This window comes from Kogia breviceps, chromosome 3 (genome assembly GCF_026419965.1).
Source record: "Kogia breviceps isolate mKogBre1 chromosome 3, mKogBre1 haplotype 1, whole genome shotgun sequence".
Taxonomy (NCBI): Eukaryota; Metazoa; Chordata; class Mammalia; order Artiodactyla; family Physeteridae; genus Kogia; species Kogia breviceps.
The window spans coordinates 183,514,261-183,536,301 of NC_081312.1; the positions used below are offsets into that span (position 1 = coordinate 183,514,261).

The 22,041-nt window shown below is 43.5% G+C and overlaps 1 protein-coding gene across 1 annotated transcript in view; it reads right to left on the minus strand.

Annotated features, from left to right (window-relative positions):
- The window catches only part of CUBN (cubilin), a 269,145-nt gene extending 248,094 nt beyond the window's left edge, over positions 1–21,051 (minus strand). Inside the window, exons 1-13 of the mRNA XM_059059248.2 lie at positions 20,937–21,051; positions 20,409–20,538; positions 18,724–18,819; positions 18,138–18,176; positions 16,557–16,658; positions 15,803–15,906; positions 9,498–9,624; positions 8,158–8,320; positions 5,719–5,850; positions 4,440–4,535; positions 2,474–2,592; positions 1,853–2,039; positions 603–715 (exon numbers count right to left, since the gene is read on the minus strand). Coding sequence (XP_058915231.1) covers positions 603–715; positions 1,853–2,039; positions 2,474–2,592; positions 4,440–4,535; positions 5,719–5,850; positions 8,158–8,320; positions 9,498–9,624; positions 15,803–15,906; positions 16,557–16,658; positions 18,138–18,176; positions 18,724–18,819; positions 20,409–20,538; positions 20,937–21,049 — 1,521 coding nt within the window. The 5' untranslated portion in view covers positions 21,050–21,051. The remainder of the gene's footprint in view (positions 1–602; positions 716–1,852; positions 2,040–2,473; positions 2,593–4,439; positions 4,536–5,718; positions 5,851–8,157; positions 8,321–9,497; positions 9,625–15,802; positions 15,907–16,556; positions 16,659–18,137; positions 18,177–18,723; positions 18,820–20,408; positions 20,539–20,936) is intronic.
- Positions 21,052–22,041: the final 990 nt, after the last annotated feature.

Here is a 22,041-nt window from a genome sequence, read left to right on the forward strand (position 1 = left end):
TTCAGGGTTATGAGAGTTACACTGCAATGATTAAATGTATGTGAGGCAATTAGCATAGCACATCAGCACAAGCAATGCCACAGAGAAGACCTGGATAAGGAGACCACCTGAATAATAATCAACGTAACACTGAGTGATCGCTGCCGTCTCGGTAGCAACATGACTGTACAAATTACTGGCTTGCTGTCAGCCAACCCACGTAGCATCCGTAGTGGGCAAAGCATGGACTTTGAAAGACAAACTTGGCTTTGAAATCCAACTAGTCCCATTACCAGCTAAAGAATATTTTTTAAAAATTACTTATCTTCTCATAGTTTCCATTATTTCATCTATAAAATGAGGATACTAGTACTTTAATTCAAAGAATTAGTATAAAGTTTTGAGAGAGGCGTGCAAAACACTCAGCCCGATGCCTGATACTTAGAAAGTCCTCAATATAAGGTGTGATGATAGTTACAGACAATTAGTACATATATAGTACAGATCATTCAACTATCATATCGTTGAATTATCATTACGTGTATTTTATGTAATATATACACATACTGCATGTTCGTACATATCAATGAAGTGTACACTGGGATGGGAGATACTGTATTTACCTTTCCCTCTTCAGTTCGGATAACCCAGAAGCAGGTAACGTCATGAACATAACCAAGAGCAGGGCTCCTGTAGCTGAAGCTTCCATTTATCCCTGAGAGGGACCCTCCGCAAACTGCAAAGGAAAAGAAGATGAAATCTGCCTTTCAGACACTCTGGAAAGGCTCGCCCTGCTGCCGAAGCTTTCAGAGAACTCTCAGTAATTCTCGTTGGAGACAAAAGCCCTGCCATTCTTTCTTCTCCCCCGTCTCCCTTCAACATCCACCCAAATCCCGCCTGGTGTTCAAAGCCCAGCTGATGTCTCCTCATCTCTGCCTGAATTTCCCTGCCTCTTGGGGTTTCCTCCGGCACCCATTCCCTCTGTCTCTGTGACACCTGACACACTTGAATTCTTATCTTTAGTTCCCGTCTCTCCTCTGCCGTTGTGTATCGCCTCGTCTCCTCAACTGGAAGGTAAGCTGATAATAGGTGGAGACTCTTTTATTTTCTGCTTCCTTATGTCTCCACGGGGTCTACTAGCGTAGTAAACACACAGCAGTCTCAATAAATGTGCCGATTCAGAATCAGGAGGAACGAGGGAGGGGTGGAGCGGTCAGAAGAGGTTTACGGAGGAGGCTGAATAAGAAGTACTCCTGGGGGACAGATACACTTGGATGGGAAGCCAAGAAGGAATTTGCAGAGGTTTGGGGAGAGAAATTTCCCAGATAAGGGAACACAGCCGAAATGCGGTGGCATATGGGGTCAGGAGAGAAGGAAATCTGTCTGGCTTGAAAGGAGTATTTTTAGGGAACTAGTGAAAAATAAGGTTAGATGGATAGGGCGAGGCCTGGTTATAGAGGATGATTGAAAAACAGTCCCAAACTTTATTTAACAGACAAAAGGGAGCCACTGTATATTTGAGAGCAGGAGAGTGACATGATTACGTGTAATATTCCCGGGAAATGAAACGGCTGCTATAGAGAAAACTCTCTCTTAGAAAACTACGATACCTTTAGCATATTTTTTTTCAAAATGGACATAATGAAAGTGGCAAATATGGATTTAATTTTTCCTTTGATGAAAAAGTTTTTATGGCTTAAATTGAAATATATATTTACCTTGTGAATTTCATACCATTTCTGCAAGGGAAGACTTAGTTCTAAGCCTTTGAGCAAGTGAACAAGAAAACAGGTTCAAATTCTGCAGCAGGACTCACTCAAGGATGATCCTTCTAACCTGTGAGCATCTGTCGTACAAGAAATGCTGAGCGTACCTTGCTGGGGAATCTGACAGAGAAATCCAGTCCAGAAACGTGTGCATTCACAACTGAAAGCATTAATGCCATCAACACAGGTTCCCCCATTCAGACAGGGGGTGCTCAGACACTCATTGATGTTTTCTGTGCAGTTGACGCCTGCCCAACCCGATTCACAATTACAAAGATAACCAGAGACTGTTTCCTAAGGGAAGAAGAAACATAATGTCACAGAACAAAGGGATAGACGATAAACTTGAACCAACCCAAACAATAAAGAACAGCAGTGCTGTGTATTCTGTGTAGAAGGTGTCGAACCATAAGCGTCTTCCAGTAGCCTAACTTGTACTGATTCATTTAAACGGTAATTGCAAAGTATAAGAAATCAGATGTATTTGGGTCAGACTGCAGGCTTTGTTTTACCGCTTTGTAAATCACTGAGAGAAAAAATGAACTCATTGGTTTTTCCTGGGAACTAAAGTTATTACCTACCTTTTATCTGAAAGTTATTGACAGTTCTTTATCTTAAGTTTGAATCATTACCTTAACATCTATAAATCATAGAAAACATATTTCTCAGAAGTGAAACTAAAATTATTCTCCAGTACTCAGTTTCCCCAGGAAGAGCAAAGGACTCACTTGGCACTGTCCATTTAAACAGGGGTGACTCCGGCAAATGTTGCTGAGCTGCACACATCCATTTGGCCCATAACCGCTTCCAGTATATCCCGGGAGACAGGTGCAGACAGGTAGGGAACCTGTTTAGAAATACAAATGGACGCGTAAATACAGGTCCCCTCCATTCTGACCCAGTAACAAAGCTCAGGCTCTGTCGTCTAAACAAGGAGCCATCAAAGTCTACACCTCCCCGGGGGCAGACAAGATGAGGTGTGAAGAGAAAATATTAGAATCTTTTTTTTTCTAGTTTTTATCTTAAGAATAAGAAAGACACGACACATTTTCACTATATATATTTGCAGGTTGACACTGGTGCTGTCAGCCTGTATGTCATGGTCCTGAGTGGTGTACAAATGGGAGGCACGCCAAGGAAAAGGGGAGTTTCTTATCATGGAGGGGTTGACAGCAGAAAAGAGCGTTCCTCTGAGGACAGTATCTGTTGCAAGCACTGTACACATACTGACTAACTTAATCCTCTCAAGAGCCCTATAAATAGGTACTATTATTCCATCTACAGATGAAGACACAGCACAGAGAGATTAAGCGCCTTTCGTCGGGGACGCACAGCTAGAACACGGTGGAGCTAAGGGAAAAGTACAATCCAGTCTTCTTCTAGAATTCATGCTCCTAAGCACTTCAGTGGGCTGTTAATCACTTAATAAACACTTAAAGAGTTATACACACATATACATGCATATATACACACACGTATATTCTTTCATATATGTGATATGACAAGTTAGCAAAAATAAAAGTGGTATTTTGAAATAATGAGAGATATGATACGTTATTCAATAAATGGAATTGGGGCCACCTATTTGGACAAAAACATCAAATTAGACCTCTGTTTGATGCTATCGATAAAAACAAATCTTAAAAAGATCAAAGATTTTAATATTAAAAATAAATGAGAGTACATGTACTTGACTATTTTTAAGGAGTTTGGTAGGGAAGACCAAATTCTCGGAGGAAAAACCCTAAAAGAAAACATTTACCTTTTTGACTACATAAAAATTTTAAACTTCTAAATAGAAAATACAATCAAAAAATTAAAATAAAAACAACATCCAGGAAAAGTACCTGTAAAACATAAGATGGATAAGGAGATAATATCATCATAGTACCCAATGAAATTTTACAAACCAATAAGAAAGCAGATGAACAGAGGACATGAAAAAAAATTTTTTAATGGCCAGTAAATATCTAAAAAGTATTCGTTATGAATTATTAGTCATCAGAAAGTTTTTTGATTTAATCAAAATTAAAATAATGAGAAGGCAATTTTTGCCTATAAAATTGACCAAAACGAAAAATAGCAATAGTACCATTATTGTCCAGGGTGGGGTAAATGTATATTTTCATACACTGTTAATGAGCATGTAAATTGATATATTTTCTGGGAGAAAATATAGTAATATATATGTATTTTTTAAATTGTAGGAGGTGAAGCTTCTTTTATGCAGCACAGCAGACCCTGTTGGGTTTCACCCTAGATCCATTTGCCCCTCCATAGTAGTGAACTCCTTATTTTAACTGGGGGCGTGGGCACGTGAAATAAAGATTCCATTTCCCAGCTTCCCTTGCAGCCAGGTTCAGTGGAGCCAAAGGCCCAGAAAGGGGAGTCCTTAACGAGAGCTGACAGGTCCTCCTTCCTCCTTTTCTCCTTCCTGCTGGAATACAGTCATGCATCTATCAGCTGGCTTAATTATCTTGGGATATAATTGCAAAAATTAGAGCAGATAATAAAAGAGCATAGCCTATTGCATTTTTTAAAATCCAAATGTATAGTTTTAGAACATGGATTAATTTTTGGTTTGAAGACCAAAGTAAGAATTTTGAAAATAGAGGATTTTGATTCTAAAATGTTGATTTGCTTTAGAAGGTCATATTAAAATACCCCAAACCAGAGGGAGAGATGAGTCATTACCCAGAACCAAGGAGCATGACGCGAGTGGGTGGCAGCCTCCGTTATTGACTGAGCAGAGGTCTATGAGGGTGCAGACTCTTCCATCGCCCTGGTACCCTGATCACAACAAGAGCAGAGGCATGAAAAGCAACGTCAGGGATATGCAAGAAGAAGAATCCCAATCTGAGAATCAAATATCACAGGAACCAGACCAACCACAGATCTTCCACCATCAAAACAGAAAATGTAAATGTAATGTGTCATAAATCAAGTTCCATAGTTAAGAAAGTGGACAGGGACTTCCCTGACGGCACAATGGATAAGACTCCACACCACCAATACAAGGGGCCTGGGTTCAATCCCTGGTCAGGGAACTAGATGCCGCATACATGTCGCAACTAAGAGTTCGCATGCCATGACTAAGGAGCCCGCATGCCACACTAAGGAGCTGGCGAGCCGCAACTAAGGAGCCCACATGCTGCAACTAAGGAGGCCTGAAGCCACAACTAAGGAGCCCATGAGCCACAACTAAGACCCAGTGTAACCAAATAAATAAATAAAATAATAAATAAATATTAAAAAAAGAAAATGGACAACAAGAATTAGGAATCTGATTTCAGAAACAACATTCAGGGTTGTTTCTAATGACACAAATAAAACTAAAAAGACAAATGAAACTACTGGGAGACTTCGAAAGTGCTGACATGAAGGAAGTTGACATTTTTTAATTACCCTGACTTTGAAGATCTTGGAGCTGAATTATTCTATAAGTCCAAAGTACTGTTATTTCATGTTAATAAAACATACTGGGTTTCAGTTTACCCCTTAGAATTCCCTGAACTTCTTGGATAGTAACTCAGTTTAGATTAGAGAATAGGAGTCATGACTTCTTTCCAGAAGAGAAGGGAAACTCACATATATGATATGCCTACTATTATGTCTGTTATTTAGTAAACTTTATATGGAAAACCTCTCATGAGTTCATTACATTAATAATTTTTTTTCTCCGGGAACAATCGGTCTGTGATACATAGAGAAAATCTGTCAAGTTCTGCATTATCTCAAGAGGCTATTTCACAGTTTGTAAAGGCTTATTGTTTTCCATTGATATTCAAAATATATTTTATTTCTTTCTTATAACATAGCTGAACGAATGTGCCCTGGACCATAAGTTAAGTAAAACTCTTTGCACTATTCAGTTTGTCTCCTTACACGTAAGTCATATTTACAATGGAACACAAGAGACTGTTTTCAAATGCATGTTTTGCCTGTAAGGGTATCAGGAAATTTGGTGTGGCACCTGGTGGACATGGATGACAGTGGTGAGATCCAGGTGTGTTAATACACTCAACAGGTGGAACCGTAGAACAACCGCCATTGCTTATCTCACATTCATTGATATCTTCACAGATGTATCCATTTCCTTGCCAGCCTAGAAAAACAGGTTTGAAAAGTCAGCTCTTCAATAGTTAAACACATGAAAACCTGCTTAACTGTGTTAGGAACCACTGATTAAAATGAGATATACTCTACCTATCAGATTGGCAAAAATTGTTTTAAATACTTACGATCAAACTCCAGCAAAGAGGTGGGCACACGGAGAAGTCTTATATGCTGTTAGTCAGAAGTTAAATTAATAAAACCTATCGGGAAAGAGATCTAGGAGTATTCATTTAAAATTTTACAATACATATCTTTTGACTAACAATTCCACTTCTTAAAACTTATTCTGCAATGATAAAACTGTCAGTCCATAAAGATGTAGGTAAGCTGGTATCTACTGCAGCATTGTTTAATGGGAAAAAAACTCTCAATGGTCTATAGGAGCATAGCTGAAAATATTATGACTCATCTATACCACTGGATGCTAAAAGCTATTTTAATAATATGTGCACACACATTGAAAGAATTTTCCTTTATGTATTTTAATTGAAAATACCAAATTTTAGAAATATATGCAGAGCTGTGATCCCAGTTTGGGGAAAGAATTGTTTGTAAAGCTGCATATAGGCCTGTGTGTTTGTATGAGTGAAGGAAAAGGCAGGAGAGGAGAGAACCAGTTACTAACAGTGGTCTCATCAGGAGAAGGAGCTTGAAGAAGAAAGGGATTATCATGTTACTTGAGACACAGCTGTTTTATTCAACTATAGGGTTTTATTACTCAATTGAAATGATTTAAAATTATAAGAATTTTGAAAACATTTTAAATCCTTTAAAATATTTATTTTCTTTGATCTAAATAGGGACCCCTTCTAAAAATCTACCTAAGAAAATTATCATATTTGTGGGTGAATAATTGAATGCATAGACAAAAGCTGGAAGGAAGTATGTTCAAACATTAGTGGTGGTTCTGGGTGATGACAATATTTTTTTTCTGTTGTTTTTTTCGTAATTTTATAGTTTCTTTATATTTTTTAAGAGCATATATTGCTTTGATATTCAGGGAAAACTAAGGTGATTGACAGGAAAACAAAAAGTTCGTGTTTCTCTTTTTCCTCTCTGACAATAAAAAGAAAAATGTAAGAACACCTTTGCCCAGGTTATACTTTAAATGGTTTACTTTTCTGATTTCTAGTTTTTAAAGATTGTCATTGGCAAATTACCTTCAAGAACATGATTATTTGCACATTTTGCTTGCCCCTGAGAACTAAGAAGGAAAAGGTCTTGACGTGTTTTCTTCAGTGTCTTTCTAGTTGTACAAGATCTAAACATGTAAGATGAAGAAAGTCACTAAACCAGACATTGCTGAGTGAACCAACAGGCATGTGAAGTTCCCTTGGCAAGAGGGAATAAGGGAGAACTCAGCAGCTCAGCTCTCACCCAGGGCCAAGCAGACCTGGGTTTGGATCCTGACGGAGGCCAAGCTCTTGGATCTTGGGCAAGTTATTTACCTTCTCCGAGGCTCAAGCTCTTATATTTCAAAATGGGAATAATACTAATTCCTACCATTTCCTGTTTCTGTTGTAGCTGCATGAATTAGAAATTGCCTAGCACAGTGCCTCAATGACATTGTCATAAGGAAGCGCTGCCGTTGCTCTATTCTTCTCGGGTTCCGCTTTCTACACCCAAGGAGTGCAGACGGGCCTTGGAAGCTCTCTGGGGTCTGGTCGATGCTTACCCGTGCACCCAGATCAGTGCTCAGCTCACAGCAGGTGCTCTGCAAGCATATGCCTTGAAGGGAGGGCGGTGGTCTCACCGTAAGAGGTGAAGCTGCGGCACGAACCGAGGCAGAGCCCCTGAGCCCCGAGGCCACATCCTCGGGGACCTCCCCGGAGGCTCGGTCTCTGTGGGTCTGTGAGGGAGCTGGACGACCCCATTCACAGCCAGGCCCCAGGGTCTTCTAGCGACACACCCAGGTGAGGGCTGCTGGATTCTCGTGAGCACGGGGTTCAGTTTGCCCAAGTCTACAATCATCTGGTTCACACAGAAGGTGCGACCAGGGCACGTGTCTTCTGACCTCAAGTCTAACAAAATGTCTGAACCCCCAAACTCTATGGCTATAACCCTGGCCCCGAAATTTGACTCTGGCGCACACTTTGGGACAAACCCCCCATTTCTCCTGTTGGACTGTTGCAGCAGTAAGAGGGTCTGGAGTGGGATTTAGTGAATCAGGACATGACACTGGATCGGAAGCCGTCCTGAAAACGGCGCTTTATCCCTCGGCAGTGGAAGGAACTTGGTTCTGGCGTTTTGCCCGGCTGCCAGGCATCTCTGGCCGGGTGGGGACACGTCCATATACCTGCGGGACAGGCGCCACAGTAGAAGGAGCCCGGCGTGTTGAAACACTGCACGAGCGCCGAGCAAGGCGCAGGCCAGAGGCTGCACTCGTCTCTGTCCAGCGTGCAGGCCATGCTGTTCGACGGGGCCGTCCACCCGGCATCGCAGCGGCAGCTGTACTTGGGCTGGCAGGACGACAAGGGTGTGGAGAAAGGCCGTCAGGAAAAACGAGCACGAAAAGCCTTGGAAAAATCTCACCGAGCCCACAGCCGAGTTTTCCTCTAATGTTCACGTCCACGAGGCCAGTCGAGTGGCTTCTCTTTTTCTTCCCATATGATTAAGCGTTTAGACCAGACCATGAAAGAAAGGGAAACAGCTTTATTTTAGAATAAGGGAGACCTGTCATTTGCCCCCAGAGATGCCTGGGAAAGGGTAACAATGGTCAAGAGCTGTAAATCAATATAATTAAAATCAATCAACCAGCCTGCTCTGCTTTTAGAGGGAAAAACACCCATGTAGGCGCAGACCTTGGAAAATCAATTGTTTGTTTCCTTTTGGAAGGTTCCACCCACCGCCCCCCCTCCCACCATGGCTGGAAGGGAACCATTTTCCATCACGTGGGCAGAAAAAAACAGAACTAAAAATAAAGACCGGAAGGTCTCCAGCAAGGCCAAGTGGGCCAGGGCTGGGCGACCTTGAAGGCCAGGAATCCAGGTCGCCAGGACCCAGAGCACAGGGGACGCTCAGGGAAGTGGAGTCTGCCGCAGTCACAGGGGCTCAGGGGCCAGAAAAATCCAGACTCCTTAAAATTGAATGTCGCAAACACGGGCAGGCCTTTGGGGTTGCCATGTCTTGTCACCGTTACAACTCACAAGGCCAAGAGAAGGTCATGTCTCACAGCGAGATGCATGGACGAAGCATATAAAAAAAATGTTCGGGAGCTTCCCCGGTGGCGCAGTGGTTGCGAGTCCGCCTGCCGACGCAGGGGACGCGGGTTCGTGCCCCGGTCCGGGAGGATCCCACGTGCCGCGGGGCGGCTGGGCCCGTGAGCCATGGCCGCTGAGCCTGCGCGTCCAGAGCCTGTGCCCCGCGACAGGAGAGGCCACGACAGTGAGACCCTCGCGTACCGCAAAAAAAAAAAAAAAAAAAATGCTCGGATTTATATAATGAAATCAACCTCTGGGTCCCGTTGTCTGTTTCGTCATAGACGAGGGTGACAGCCTTCCTCTTTTGAGGCCGGCTTAAGGGCAGGGCGTGGCTCCCCTCTGCGGCCCCACAGGATCCTGCTTGTGCACAGCTATGCAGAGCGAGGAACTAATAGCCAGGCCTCTCCCGAGGGGCCCCACTCCGGAGGACACCCACCTCTCCAGGCTGCACTCGGACCAGATCCTCGCAGACGCCGTGAACACAGCGAACCTGGGAGCCCCCCTCACAGTCATCGTATTTGGAGGCACACTGGGGGCCGTGGGTCTCAGGCGAGCAGAGGCAACTGTTGGCCACACAGAGCTCAACGTCAGGACCTGTTTCTTAGCATCCGTAAAAAGAACAGCAGTAATTCCGATTGCAGGCCAGCGATCGGCACGTGGAACCGTAAACCAGCAAACCAGATTCACTGGCTGGCGTCCTGGGAGAAAATCGCCGTGCTCTTCTCTAAGCGGCAGATTGAGTGAATGTGTCATCACCTCGACTATGGGGTGAGAGGGCGCGACTAGCGCTATAAATTCTTCTGCTATCAGGTCATCCAACAGTGCTTTCAGAGGGCAGCCATCTATAAACTAAGGGGCATGGAGTTCATCAGGACGGTAAAGGGAGAGATCACCGCAGCCGGCTGCACCTGCCAGTAAGCACAGGTGACCTTGACCGAATGGGTGAATTCCCGAGTATTCTCTAGGCCTGCATAACCTCAGGGACAGTGGTATATCCACCTCTCAGAGCCTATGATGAGGATGATTATGCTACAAGGGCAACACTTGTATCCGTAAGACAGGAGTTAACACAGTAACATTTCTTTCATTGTCACATTGTAACTCACAAGATGTAATGGGCACCTACTACCCAAACTAGCCGTGGCTGTTATGTCATGAGATGTCAGTTCAGTAATAATCAATTACGCAGAGTCCTTTTAAGCTATGGTAATCGTAAAGTTGCTGAGTTAGTTTTGTATCTGTCCTGCAGCTTCAGAGGGAATGTGGACGGTGGGAGGCGGCGGCTGGGGGACGGGGAGGAGGTAGAGGAATCACAGAGCTACACTTCTTTACACACGTCTGAGCACCGCTGAGAGAGCCAGAGCCAGGCCCGCGGGGCACCGTTGGCCTGACTAGAGCCGTGCTGGCCACTGGGGCCGAGGGCGGAGTCAGGGGACGAGGAGGACCTGTGTGGCCACGGACCGTTAGCTAGTTTCTGAGTGTTCCGGAAAAGGGGCCACTCTACCTGGGAAAGAAGCTCTTTTAAGGCTACATGCTGAGGCACGAAGAGCTCAGCTGGTGTCCGTGGATAAAAACAAATGTGTGATTGACAGTGAGGGAAAGGGGAGCTCGGTTGTTGGAGAAGCTCTAGGAGCCACACTCTGGGCACAGAACTCGGTGTAGCCGTGGAAGCCCCAGAAACAACTGCTGTGGTGGCACCTTCGAGTGGGTTCTAAGGAAGAAAGAGAGCAACGAATGCGGCCGGAGGCGGAGAGTAAGAGTCTGGTGAACACCGTTCAGGCACTCACATGTGGGGCGGCCAGACCTGGCAAATACAGATACAGGGTGCCCGGTTTAAGATGTGAATTTCCGATAAATACTTTTTTGGTATAAGTATGTCCCATGCAATTTGCAACATCAATATACAATTCTGTAAAACCTGTTCCATTAATAAATTACATTTCTGAGCATTCCAAGGTAGCCTTTCTCATTAAGGTCATAGATTGATAGCAATACATGATTAAACTTAAAAAGAAATTCAATTATTCATTCCTTACCCACAGCTATTTATCTTCTTCTCATCTCTCTTTTTCCATACTCCCCCTCTCATATTCTCTTCCCTTTCCTCTTCACTCTCCCAGCCTTACACAGAATATTCTTTCAGACAATTTAATTAGACTCTTGAAGATGGCAGGACTTTGGACCATCTCTTGAGCACATTTGAGGATCTGATCCAGGTGGCTTCCTGGCCAAAAGTTTATTTTACCAGCACCTCCACCCACCAAAAGAAAAATTTTTTAACCTTTAAACCAACCATTACTAGCTTTCTGGGTCTATGATGTATGACAGTCTGAGTATTCAGGAACCCATGGGGCAAGACTGCCTCGGTTTAAATCTTGACCCTTCCCGGTTAACGCTTCACCTTAGACCATGTAATGATAACTGCCTCTGCCTCTGTTTCTTGTAAAATATAAGTGCCAATCTGTGAACACTATTTTCACCTTGGGGTCTAAAGGCATTTTCCTACAGGAAGTGCTCAGAAAACTGTGCGTTTATCTTATCACTAAGTGCTTTACTATTGGAAAAGGACGTGAAATTAGAGAAGAAGCTGCAGTTACATCCTCTCTCTTCCTTCGCCCTTGCTATTGTCATTTGGAGAAGAGTATATTTCCTCATCCTACGCACTTCCCTAATGAGATACAAAGTATACTTCTCTCATTAAGTTTAGATAACATGAGAAGAAGAAAGCATAACGGGAGGAAGGAAGCCAAATACAAGAGCAATTTCCTTACTGTGATCCTCAAGGACAAATATGTTTAATCCCATTTTACTGGCAAGGTTCAAACTGCCCACGGCACAGAATGATGCGCAATTGGCAGAAGATGAATGAAAACGTCAGTGTTATTCCTGTACTATTGTTTTTCCACATCGCATTCCCGTGTTCTGAAAGGGACAGTTAGTTGAAGAGTTTCCGTTTTTACATGTCTTTTTAACATAACAGTGTTTGCATATGCAAAATGTATATTCTCAAGGTGTCTGGATACACCCTTAAGGAAAAAGAGTAAGTAGTGAATTATATGCCTCCCTGAAGACGTCACTTTTGTAACGACCTTCTATTGCTGATTTGGTCCCAGCAGAAAAAAAACGAGGCTTTTCCATCTTCAAAAACATTGCAAGTGCATTTGGCAATGGAGACGAGGTCACATATATTTTCATGGTCATAGTTTAACTTGCGCTAGGGTCCATGGTTCAATATTAATATAACTGACTAACTGAAAGAGGTAATATGTTTAATACCTAACTACCATCTGAGCGAAAACCAGATGATCCTCCATCATAAGCTCTGCCTATTTTAGAATCTACCAGTGATAAGAATGGACGTAAGTAAAATAAAATATGATAAACACCATTGCGTTCTTGGAGAAAAAACAAACTCAATTTTTTTTTTTTTTTTTTTGCCCTATAAAGCCACCTAGATCTGAGCCTGAAGTATATACCATGCACCACCCATGCATGGCAAATGTAGATCCCACGGACTGTCAATCCCATAGTCGGCAGGAAACAATAGGAATCACTTCTTCAGAATAAAGAGGCTATAACCGTGTTGAGAAGTGGCAGAAGATTACCTGTCAGCTGTCTGAGCTCTTGGGACAAGACCACGAGCCACAGGCGTCGGGGGAAACAGACGATGGTTTTTCTTGCTCTACTTTCACTACTCCAAGAAAGAATTTTTACCAGAAATTTTTCTGTCAAATGGGGCTTCCAACGAATTAGTATTTGCATAGTGCTTTGTCTTTCAAAGGTCTTTATAATTAAAAATCATTAATACCCTTCAATAAAGACTCCCTTGTCTCCCTCAAGTAAGTGGGCTCTAAGAGTCAGAGACTGAAGAAGGCTGCAAATTCAGAGCAAACTGCTCACCACAGACACATGCCTGCACATCCAGATTATTCGACAGGGTCTCAAGTCTGCCTTCATCAACTGCCCACAGAAGTTTCCATTAGGGGTTTCTAGTCTCAGGGAAGCTACTGATTAACAAGGATTTCACCTCACGTAATTAGCAGAACTCGAGAAAATATCTAAAGGATCTTTGTTTCATTCCACATAGATTCCGCAAGGCAAGCGTTTAATCGTATGCTCATGTACATTTTTCGACGTGCTCTTTTATTCCTTCAAAAGGACTTCATCATATGCCTGAATGAGAGTATTTAGGTCATAGATAATCAGCTGGAATTCATGAGGCTTCATAAACCATCCCCACAGCAAGAAGAAACCAGACTGAAGTGCTGTGTTCCCTAGCGTCCCCCAGCAAATCTATGCAGGGCAGAAACCGGAAACCAAAACCACTCCCGGGGTCAGCACAGTCCGTCCTTGGGCTTTCTTTGATAGGACGGCGCAAGAGAAAATAACTCGGCGCTGCCCTATCAAGCTGAATCTGCCATTTAGGCAGCTCTCAACGAATACAATGGCCCTCCCTCCCTCTCTCCTTCCCGCCCTCTCCCTCTCTCCCTCTCTCTCTCTCCTCCCTCTCCTTCTCTCTCTCCCTCCCTCTCTCTCTCTCTCTCTCTCTCTCTCTCTCTCTCCCTCTCTCCCTCTCTCTCTCCCTCTCTCTCTCCCTCTCTCTCTCTCTCTCTCTCTCCCCCTCTCTCCCTCTCTCTCTCTCTCTCTCTCTCTCTCCCTCTCCCTCTCCCTCACTCTCTCCTTCCCTCCCTCTCTCCTCTCTCCTCTCTCTCTCTCTCTCTCCCCCTCATTCTCTCCTTCTAGTTTGTATCTGGAAAACTTAACCTCTGACAGGCAGCAAATACTTGTGTTAAAATTTTTCTTTGCTTTTCCATTTTGCAGGGGTAAAAATGCAAATTTGTCCTGGGGAGAAAAAACGATTTGGGCTTCGTCTATGGCTCTCTCCCCCCTGCTGCACACATTTGTTATTGTGTTGACTTGCAAGACTCCAGCAGACAGTGATGATAACAGAAGACCAAGAGTGAGAACTAATCTCCGGGACATTCCTCAATAACAGGAAGGAGGGAACGATTAGTGCCAGGGAGTCATTTGCCACCGATATCTGCAAGCAGCAATTTTCATTGATAAATGCCCATAAACAGCAATGAGGAGATAATGCTTTCAAGGCAATGGAAGATTAGACCTGCATTCTGGATCTGGCCCAAGTTTGAATGTTTATAAAAGCAGGGATCGGGGGTTCCTTTAAATGAGAAACAAAATCACAGGCGGTACAATGTGCATGACATTGAAACTCACAGACACAGCCATCAGAAGTCTGAATGAGATAAGTTTGTACCTTGCGATGAGCAAAAATTTTCAAGATCAGGTCAAAAGAACAAGAGGATCAACTAAATGAAAAAGAGTAAGACCGTGGCTGCTTTTGGAGAAAAGAGTGTGTTAACAGGTGACAAGGCCCAAACCAAAATTTCCGTGCTCATGTTTGCCGGAAAGGTCAGAATGGATTGTTGCAAGGGAGCTGGACAACGAGACATCAGGGACGCTAGTGACAGAGTAAATAATTGCTCTTCGCTCCAGGGAGGTCACACCCAGAGATTCTGTCCTAACAGAACCAATTTCTGTATCTTTTAAGAATCACAGCATGTAGGCGATCCACCAAACTATAGGGAAAGATCATGTCTAGAGGTTTGAGGGTTTTTTAAAGCGCTTTTTAAGAAACTACAGAAACAGTCTGACATTGACCTGCCATACATTTTTGGACTTGATTGTTTAACGAGATAGTGCATCAGCCAGTGTGGCTTTAAAGACCAACATTCCTAGAGTTTGATGGGAACGTGGACGCAAAGGGATGCCTAAGTCGGCTCTGTAAGGGAAGGAGGTTTTCCTGCAGAGGCCGGTGCCTGCGTGGGGCGGGACGCTGCGGTAGGCGAGAGCCACGTGACAGCGGCACAATCAGAGGAGAAGACGGGGAGGCCTGCCGGCTGCGCTGGGGGCCTGCTGGCTTTGACTGAAGAAAGACGGTGAGCGTTAACCGTGCGAAGAAAACCTCAGTTCCATCCCTGCTCCGGTCACGGCTGACACGGCACTTAGCGCTTGAGTGGAGATGTCCTGATGTCATCTATCAGCTCTCTGCTCTGTGGAATGAGGGCAGCGGGGGCCTCGCTGGTACGGGGTGGGGGGGTCCCTCCCTCTTCTAGTAAAGGCTCCTCGGTGGCTCTGCAGCTCTGATGCTCCGACTCCTAACTAACCCTCCAGCCTCATCTTGCCCCGGGCCATCCGCACTCCACCCCAGCCATGGTGGCCTCCTTCCCGTTCCTCAGAGATGCCAGGGAAAGGGTTTCTTCATGGGGTGAGAGCTGAGGTCACACAAGCTTTTTTCCCTCTAAGTAAAGAGCTACGTGCATGTTAAATAAGCACCACGTGACTTCCCCAGGGAGCACCTAATTTTGCTGGTGACACAGATACTTAATCTTGGACACTTTTAACCAGGGGATGTCTTAGCCCTTCAAAAACACACCCTAATATATTTTTTTAAAAACCAAAAAAACAGGCAAAAGTGACAGTTCTGAGCTAAAGCTTTAAGAGACTTTACACATTTCTGTTTAACTCTCTGGGGGCTTTTGACCTTGGCCCTGAGAAGGACATTTCTCAGGCAGCTGGGACACCTCCAGCCCACGGCTAAGAATGAGACATGCACACCAAACCTAAATGAGGTGGAGCCACCGTGGCTAATATGCAGACCTGTGAGTATGAAAAAGAGATACTTATTGGTTTAAAAAAAAAAAAAGGAAAGAAAAAAGTTACCTGTAACTTCCTGCTGTATTTATACACGTGGCTCCATTCTGGCAGCCCAAGGGTGTTCCGGAGTAAATCTCACATTCGTTAACGTCAACGGAGCACAGAGGTCCCTGCGTTCAGACAAAGAACAAAGTCAGGTGTCGCAGGTCACAGAGGCATCTGGGGCCAGTCTTCACAGGATACGCTGAAGGATTTAAACACGGGCAGCAAAGAAATCCTCGGTCAAGCCAAATACATTAAAATTGAGACTGATCTCCAGTCACCTTCCTCTGGCACTCAGGTATCGCCCAGCAGAGACAAAGAGCTCTCCGCAGATCACACCAGTCACACGAGAAGAATCCTTCTACAGACTAAGCCTCATTTCACTATGGAGCTCTGCCTGGGAAGAGTCACGTAATTTCTTTTTAATGCACATGTCAGGAACACTTTCATCATTCATAGAAAAGGGCAGGAAAACGTACAGGTTATATCAAGATGTGTTTACTACTTTCAAGGCTGAACAATTTAAATTCATGCTAGCCAGCATAACATGTAGTATCCAGTCCAGTGAACCCTCCTTAAGATGGCTTAGTATTCAGTGGGTGATAGGATCGTGCCCGCCGCTGTTCGGATTCTGGCGTACGTGGTGTCATTCATTCTGATTCAGGAGACCACAGAATCCTAGAAACCTTGGATGGAGAATTAAACATGCCTGAAGGGCTCCAAGGAAACCCCCGACGCTGACTCACCACCATTTTTAACCAAAGACCAAGGGACTCACCTTCCACTGTGAGGGACAGATACAAAAAAAGGAATCTTGGAGATCGAGGCAGCTTCCGCCGTGCTGGCACGGATCGCTGCTGCAGACCTTTCTGTCGTGTGTCTGAAACAAAGACAGGATGGTCAGCGAGACAATCGTGCTTTCTGTGTGTCAGAGCAGGTATGTATATAAAACTCTACATTTTACTCCTGATCAGTGGAGCGTCTTCCTCCAGACTTTAAACCCATTACTTAAGTTCTTCTTCATGTCAACTCTCTTATGACAAAACAAAGCGTTTGATATCATCAGTCCTATTGATGTTCCTTCACTATTAACATGCATTTAACCAGGGACGGGGTGAGGCATGAGTGACAGGCGAGGACTCTCACTCTACTCTTTGGAAAAGCGTTGTTCACCTGACAAATGTACATTGGTAGACAAGGGTCGAGGTTTCAGGTGTGGGCATCACACGGACATTTCTCTTGTTCCGGTTCTTTTGCTGTCGTTCTTATCTTTGGTACCTCCAGATAAGCACTTGAAATATGATCATCTTTTGCTGCCACCCCTCCTCCCCTGGGTTAAGATAACTGCACGCTTTTCACTCCGAGACCCTTTATTGGAAATGTGGCCTGTGGTTTAGATACACCCTCCAGTCTCGCGCTCACGTGACTGCTTTCGGACCGGAGTCACAGACAGACCTGCCTTTGTCTATAGAACCTGGGGGATCTTACCCTCTGTCAGCTACCCGTTCCAGTCTTGTAAGGTTTGTAATGCCTTTGGGGGCAGAGGAGACTGCTTTAGAGAGGACAAGTGATTATGCAAGGAAAGCTATCCCGTTAATTTCACCGAATCTTTGTCTAATTCTGTTTTAAAAATTAAAATAGGGGCAAATTATTCTTCACATTTAAAAAAAATATTTGGTGACTCAGAGAGAAAATGAAGTCTGTTCCCTCCGTTTGCAGACGAAACTGAGAGCAGAGGATGGCAGGCGTACTCAGCACCATTTAGGGCAAAGCCCAATCTCTCTGCACCTTTGTAATGGTGGACGGCTACACTTAGAGTCAGAGGACTTCACGTGCGCAGTGACCTTCGTCTCTCTCTGAGGCTCTCTTTGCTTCATCTGTGTCCTGGGAACTATGACTTGTGATGAGAATTAAATGAACTTATTTACAAAACAGAGAATCACAGATGTAGAAAACAATCTTATGGTGACCAGGAGGAAAAGGTGGGGGGAGGGATAAATTGGGAGACTGGGAGGGACACAGACACACTACTAGACAGAAAACAGATAACTAATAAGGACCTACCGTAGAGCACAGGGACCTCTCTCCGTACTCTGTAATGGCCTATATGGGAAAAGAATCTAAAGAGGAGTGGACAGATGTATATGCATAACTGATTCACTTTGCTGTACACAACATTGTAAATCAACTAGACTGCAATAAAATTTTTTTTAAATTGTGATGAGAATTAAATCATGGGAAAAGCAAAGTCCTTGATATTGATTCTCCATCCACCTTAAGATAAGAATACCAGCTCCATCAATGATGCTAGTGTATTTTCAATGAAAGATGTGGGCTATCTAGTAGTTACAGGACTTACCTGCTGTAACCTTTGAAATTTTCTCTCAAGATCCACGAGCTAGCAGTGGGGAGGAGAAAACACCTGTTAGCTGGTTCAAAGGCATGTCATATATAATGTTATCCTGTGACATATTTTCCTAATACCTTCTGCTGGGGACTTACTTTATCTGTTTGTTCCTTTTCTTATTGCCTTTTCCCTCCTCTTTTCTCTCCCCTCCAGGCTTCCCCTCCTTCCTACTCTCTTCCATGGCATGCATTTTTTTTTTTTTAAGAAGTGCAACCCAATGATATGTTGTTTCATTGATTCTCTGTGCATGGTGACTCTGGGAATTTTCCTAAGTGACACTGACCCATCCACCTTGTGCTATCAGCACGTGAGCAAAGCCGACTTACACCACAATCTCTGGTCACAGAATTTCCAACCATGGTCCATCACCACCTCTACACCCTCTACTAGAGCTGGGTCATTTAACCGAAAAGCCCACGATCACAACACTACGTTTCTAAAGAGGATACAAATTTGGCATATCTTCTGGAAAAGAATTATTTACAAAGTTGAATTAAGGAGAACCCATTTGCTCTGAGGATGTGGAGGTCAGACTCACCTTGGAATCAAGCTGGTGGATTTGAGTAGAAATATTCTGAGGCAGACCAACTGCACCTCTTTTTAAGTTCGTAATATCATCTTTGTTTTTCTGGATCTAATTTGAAAAAGGAGGAGAAGAAAAAGGAGGAGGAAGAGAATGCTAGTGAAAAAATCGTGTATATAAGAATAAAATTTTTAAAATTTGAGTGTTCTATTTTAAGCCCTGAGATCTTGCCCATTATTAGAATAACCAGAACAATGCCACATATAATAAACATTGGACTAAAATAGCCGTGGCATAATTCCATTTACCCTTTCAGTAACAATATATCAAGGAATTCTCCATTTGCATATTTTCCCGTAATAACACTTTCGAATGCGTGAAAGAGGCCTGGCTTGGAATGAGACTGTTCAGGTTTTAAATCTTGGTTCAGCCACTTAATGTATGTCCTTGGACATGTTGCTGCAGAGTTCCTCTACCTCCCTTACTGAAGGGGTAATCATCACGCCAGCCTCACAGGGCAGCTGTGAGGGTTGGATGAGACAACGCACATAAAGTGCGGAGCACAGTGGACAGCCCATAATAAGCTCTAAATACCAACTTCTAACATTATGACTGATAGGCCTGCATGATGTAGGAAATAATGAGCACTGAAAACATTCAATAAGAACTGGCCAATTCCGTTGGGTGGGAAAAGTAAACTGGTCACATCTACCCCTTTCTACGGTCCCCCTCCATCCTTGGTCCCCTTGTAAAGAGGCCCCACTATCACCCTCTGCACCTTCTGTGGACTAGAGTAAACAAGCCTACACAGCGAGCCACTTCCTGCTAGAATTATGACCGGTACCCCTCATTAACCCTAGGGCATCGTTCTTTACAAGGACTTGTTTCACCTCCAATTATGTTCCCTGTGCTAAAGATTCAAAGTACAGATTAACATAGGCCTCTTTCTCACACCAGTTAGAATGGACATCATCAGAAAATCTACAAACAACGAATGCTGGAGAGGGTGTGGAGAAAAGGGAACCCTCTTGCACTGTTGGTGGGAAAGGAAATTGATACAGCTCTATGGAGAACAGTATGGAGGTTCCTTAAAAAACTAAAAATAGAATTACCACCTGACCCAGCAATCCCACTACTGGGCATATACCCTGAGAAACCCATAATTCAAAAAGACACAGGCACCCCAATGTTCACTGCAGCACTATTTACAATAGCCTGGTCATGGAAGCAACCTAAATGCCCACTGACAGACGAATGGATAAAGAAGATGTGGCACATATATACAATGGAATATTACTCAGCCATAAGAAGGAACAAAACTGGGTCATTTGTAGAGATGTGGATGGACCTAGAGACTGTCATACACAGTGAAGTATGTCAGAAAGAGAAAAACAAATATTATATATTAACTCATATATGTGGAATCTAGAAAAATGGTACAGATGAACTGGTTTGCAAGGCAGATATAGAGACACAGATGTAGGGAACAAACGTATGGACGCCAAGGGGGGAAAGTGGGGGGGGGATGAACTGGGAGATTGGGATTGACATGTATACACTAATATGTATAAAATAGATAACTAATAAGAACATGCTGTATAAAAAAAAATAAATTTTTTTAAAAAAACATAGGCATGTTCAATCAAGTAACCATATACAAATATACAAAACTACTTCAATGCATTTCCAGTGTATTTTACCTGATGTAAACATTCACTGACGTCTTCATCATTTAATTTAATTTTTCCCAGGGATCCAGTTCTAAATTCAATGTTTTGAGATGATCCAGTAAGAAACACTAAATTGCCCCTCTCTGCCGTCATTCGAGGCCTGCATAATCCAAGCCAGAGAATGTATTGGTAATTATGGCATATAGTTTTTAAGTCTAAAGAACAAAGTTTCTCACTGAATAACTACAGACTGCATACACCTTTGCTTTGTGGTCAACTCAACTAAATTCTCCCTGCTCATCTGCCATTTCTTCCTTTGCAAATTTCCTGGAGATATCTCCTAGTAATTGTATGCTTGCCTAATTTGCAAAATGATAGATGAAAAGTTTGTGTATAAAAAGATACTTCTGTACATCAATACAACTGTTTTCCCCTGTCTGTTTTTAACATCATTGTCTTCCTCAAGAAAAATTACACCTTTGCTTACCTGGTTCTTTGTGAAAACTGATGAGGAACCACCCTATTCCATCAGCAGAAATAATCCGTGTGTCTACTTACTGTTGGAGGTCAGTATTTCTTTTTCGTCTCTGCAGCACAAGTCCTCCAGCTTCACCATATGATTCAGAAAATGTCAATAAAATAACCAGACTCCAAAGAAAAAGTGAGGACATCTTCCTCACCAACCTCCAAGGTTGTCAGGTAGGAGGGAGGCCGCTCTACCCAACTGAGTGTGGCAGTTTGGAGAAAGCAAACCAGGCAGATGTACTTTGACCAGTGGAATGTCCTGCAGTTTTCAGATCTTCCTTCTTTGCCCTAGAAGGCTACATTATTTCTTCTTCCTGGGGGATGTAAATGATCTTAGATCTTCAGTACTCTTCAACTTGTGAGAGGTCAAAATCTACTTCTAAGTGATGCACAACTTAATCATTATCTGCTCGACCTTTGAAATGGTAAGAAATTGCTTTGGAAACATCCACGAAAACAATTCCTGCTTAAGAAGTAGCCACCTTTCAACAAATGCTTCTGGGAAAATTGGATAGCCACATGCAAAAGAATAAAGTTGGCCCCTGACTTTATAGTATATAGAAAAATTAACTCAAAATGAACCAAATACCTAAATATAGGAGATAAAACCATAACATTCTTAGGAAAAAACACAGGGGGAAGCTTCATCACATTGGATTCCGCAATGATCTCTTTGATGTGACGCCAAGAGCACAAGCAACAAGAGAAAAAGAATGGGTACGTTGGACGACTTCAGAATGAGAAGCTTTTGTATATTAAAGGCCACTATCAACAGAGTGAAAAGGAAACTCAAAGAATGGGGAAGGGGCTTCCCTGGTGGCGCAGTGGTTGGGAGTCCGCCTGCCGATGCAGGGGACACGGGTTCGCGCCCCGGTCCGGGAGGATCCCACGTGCCGCGGAGCGGCTGGGCCCGTGAGCCGTGGCCGCTGCGCCTGCGCGTCCGGAGCCTGTGCTCTGCAACGGGAGAGGCCACAACGGTGAGAGGCCGGCGTACCGCAAAAAAAAGAATGGGGAAAAATTTGCAAATCATATATATGATAAGAGGTTAATATGCAGTTGTAAACAACTCCTGCAACTCAACAGCAAAAACCAAATAAACCAATTAAGAAATGGGCAAAGAAAATCGACATTTCTTCAG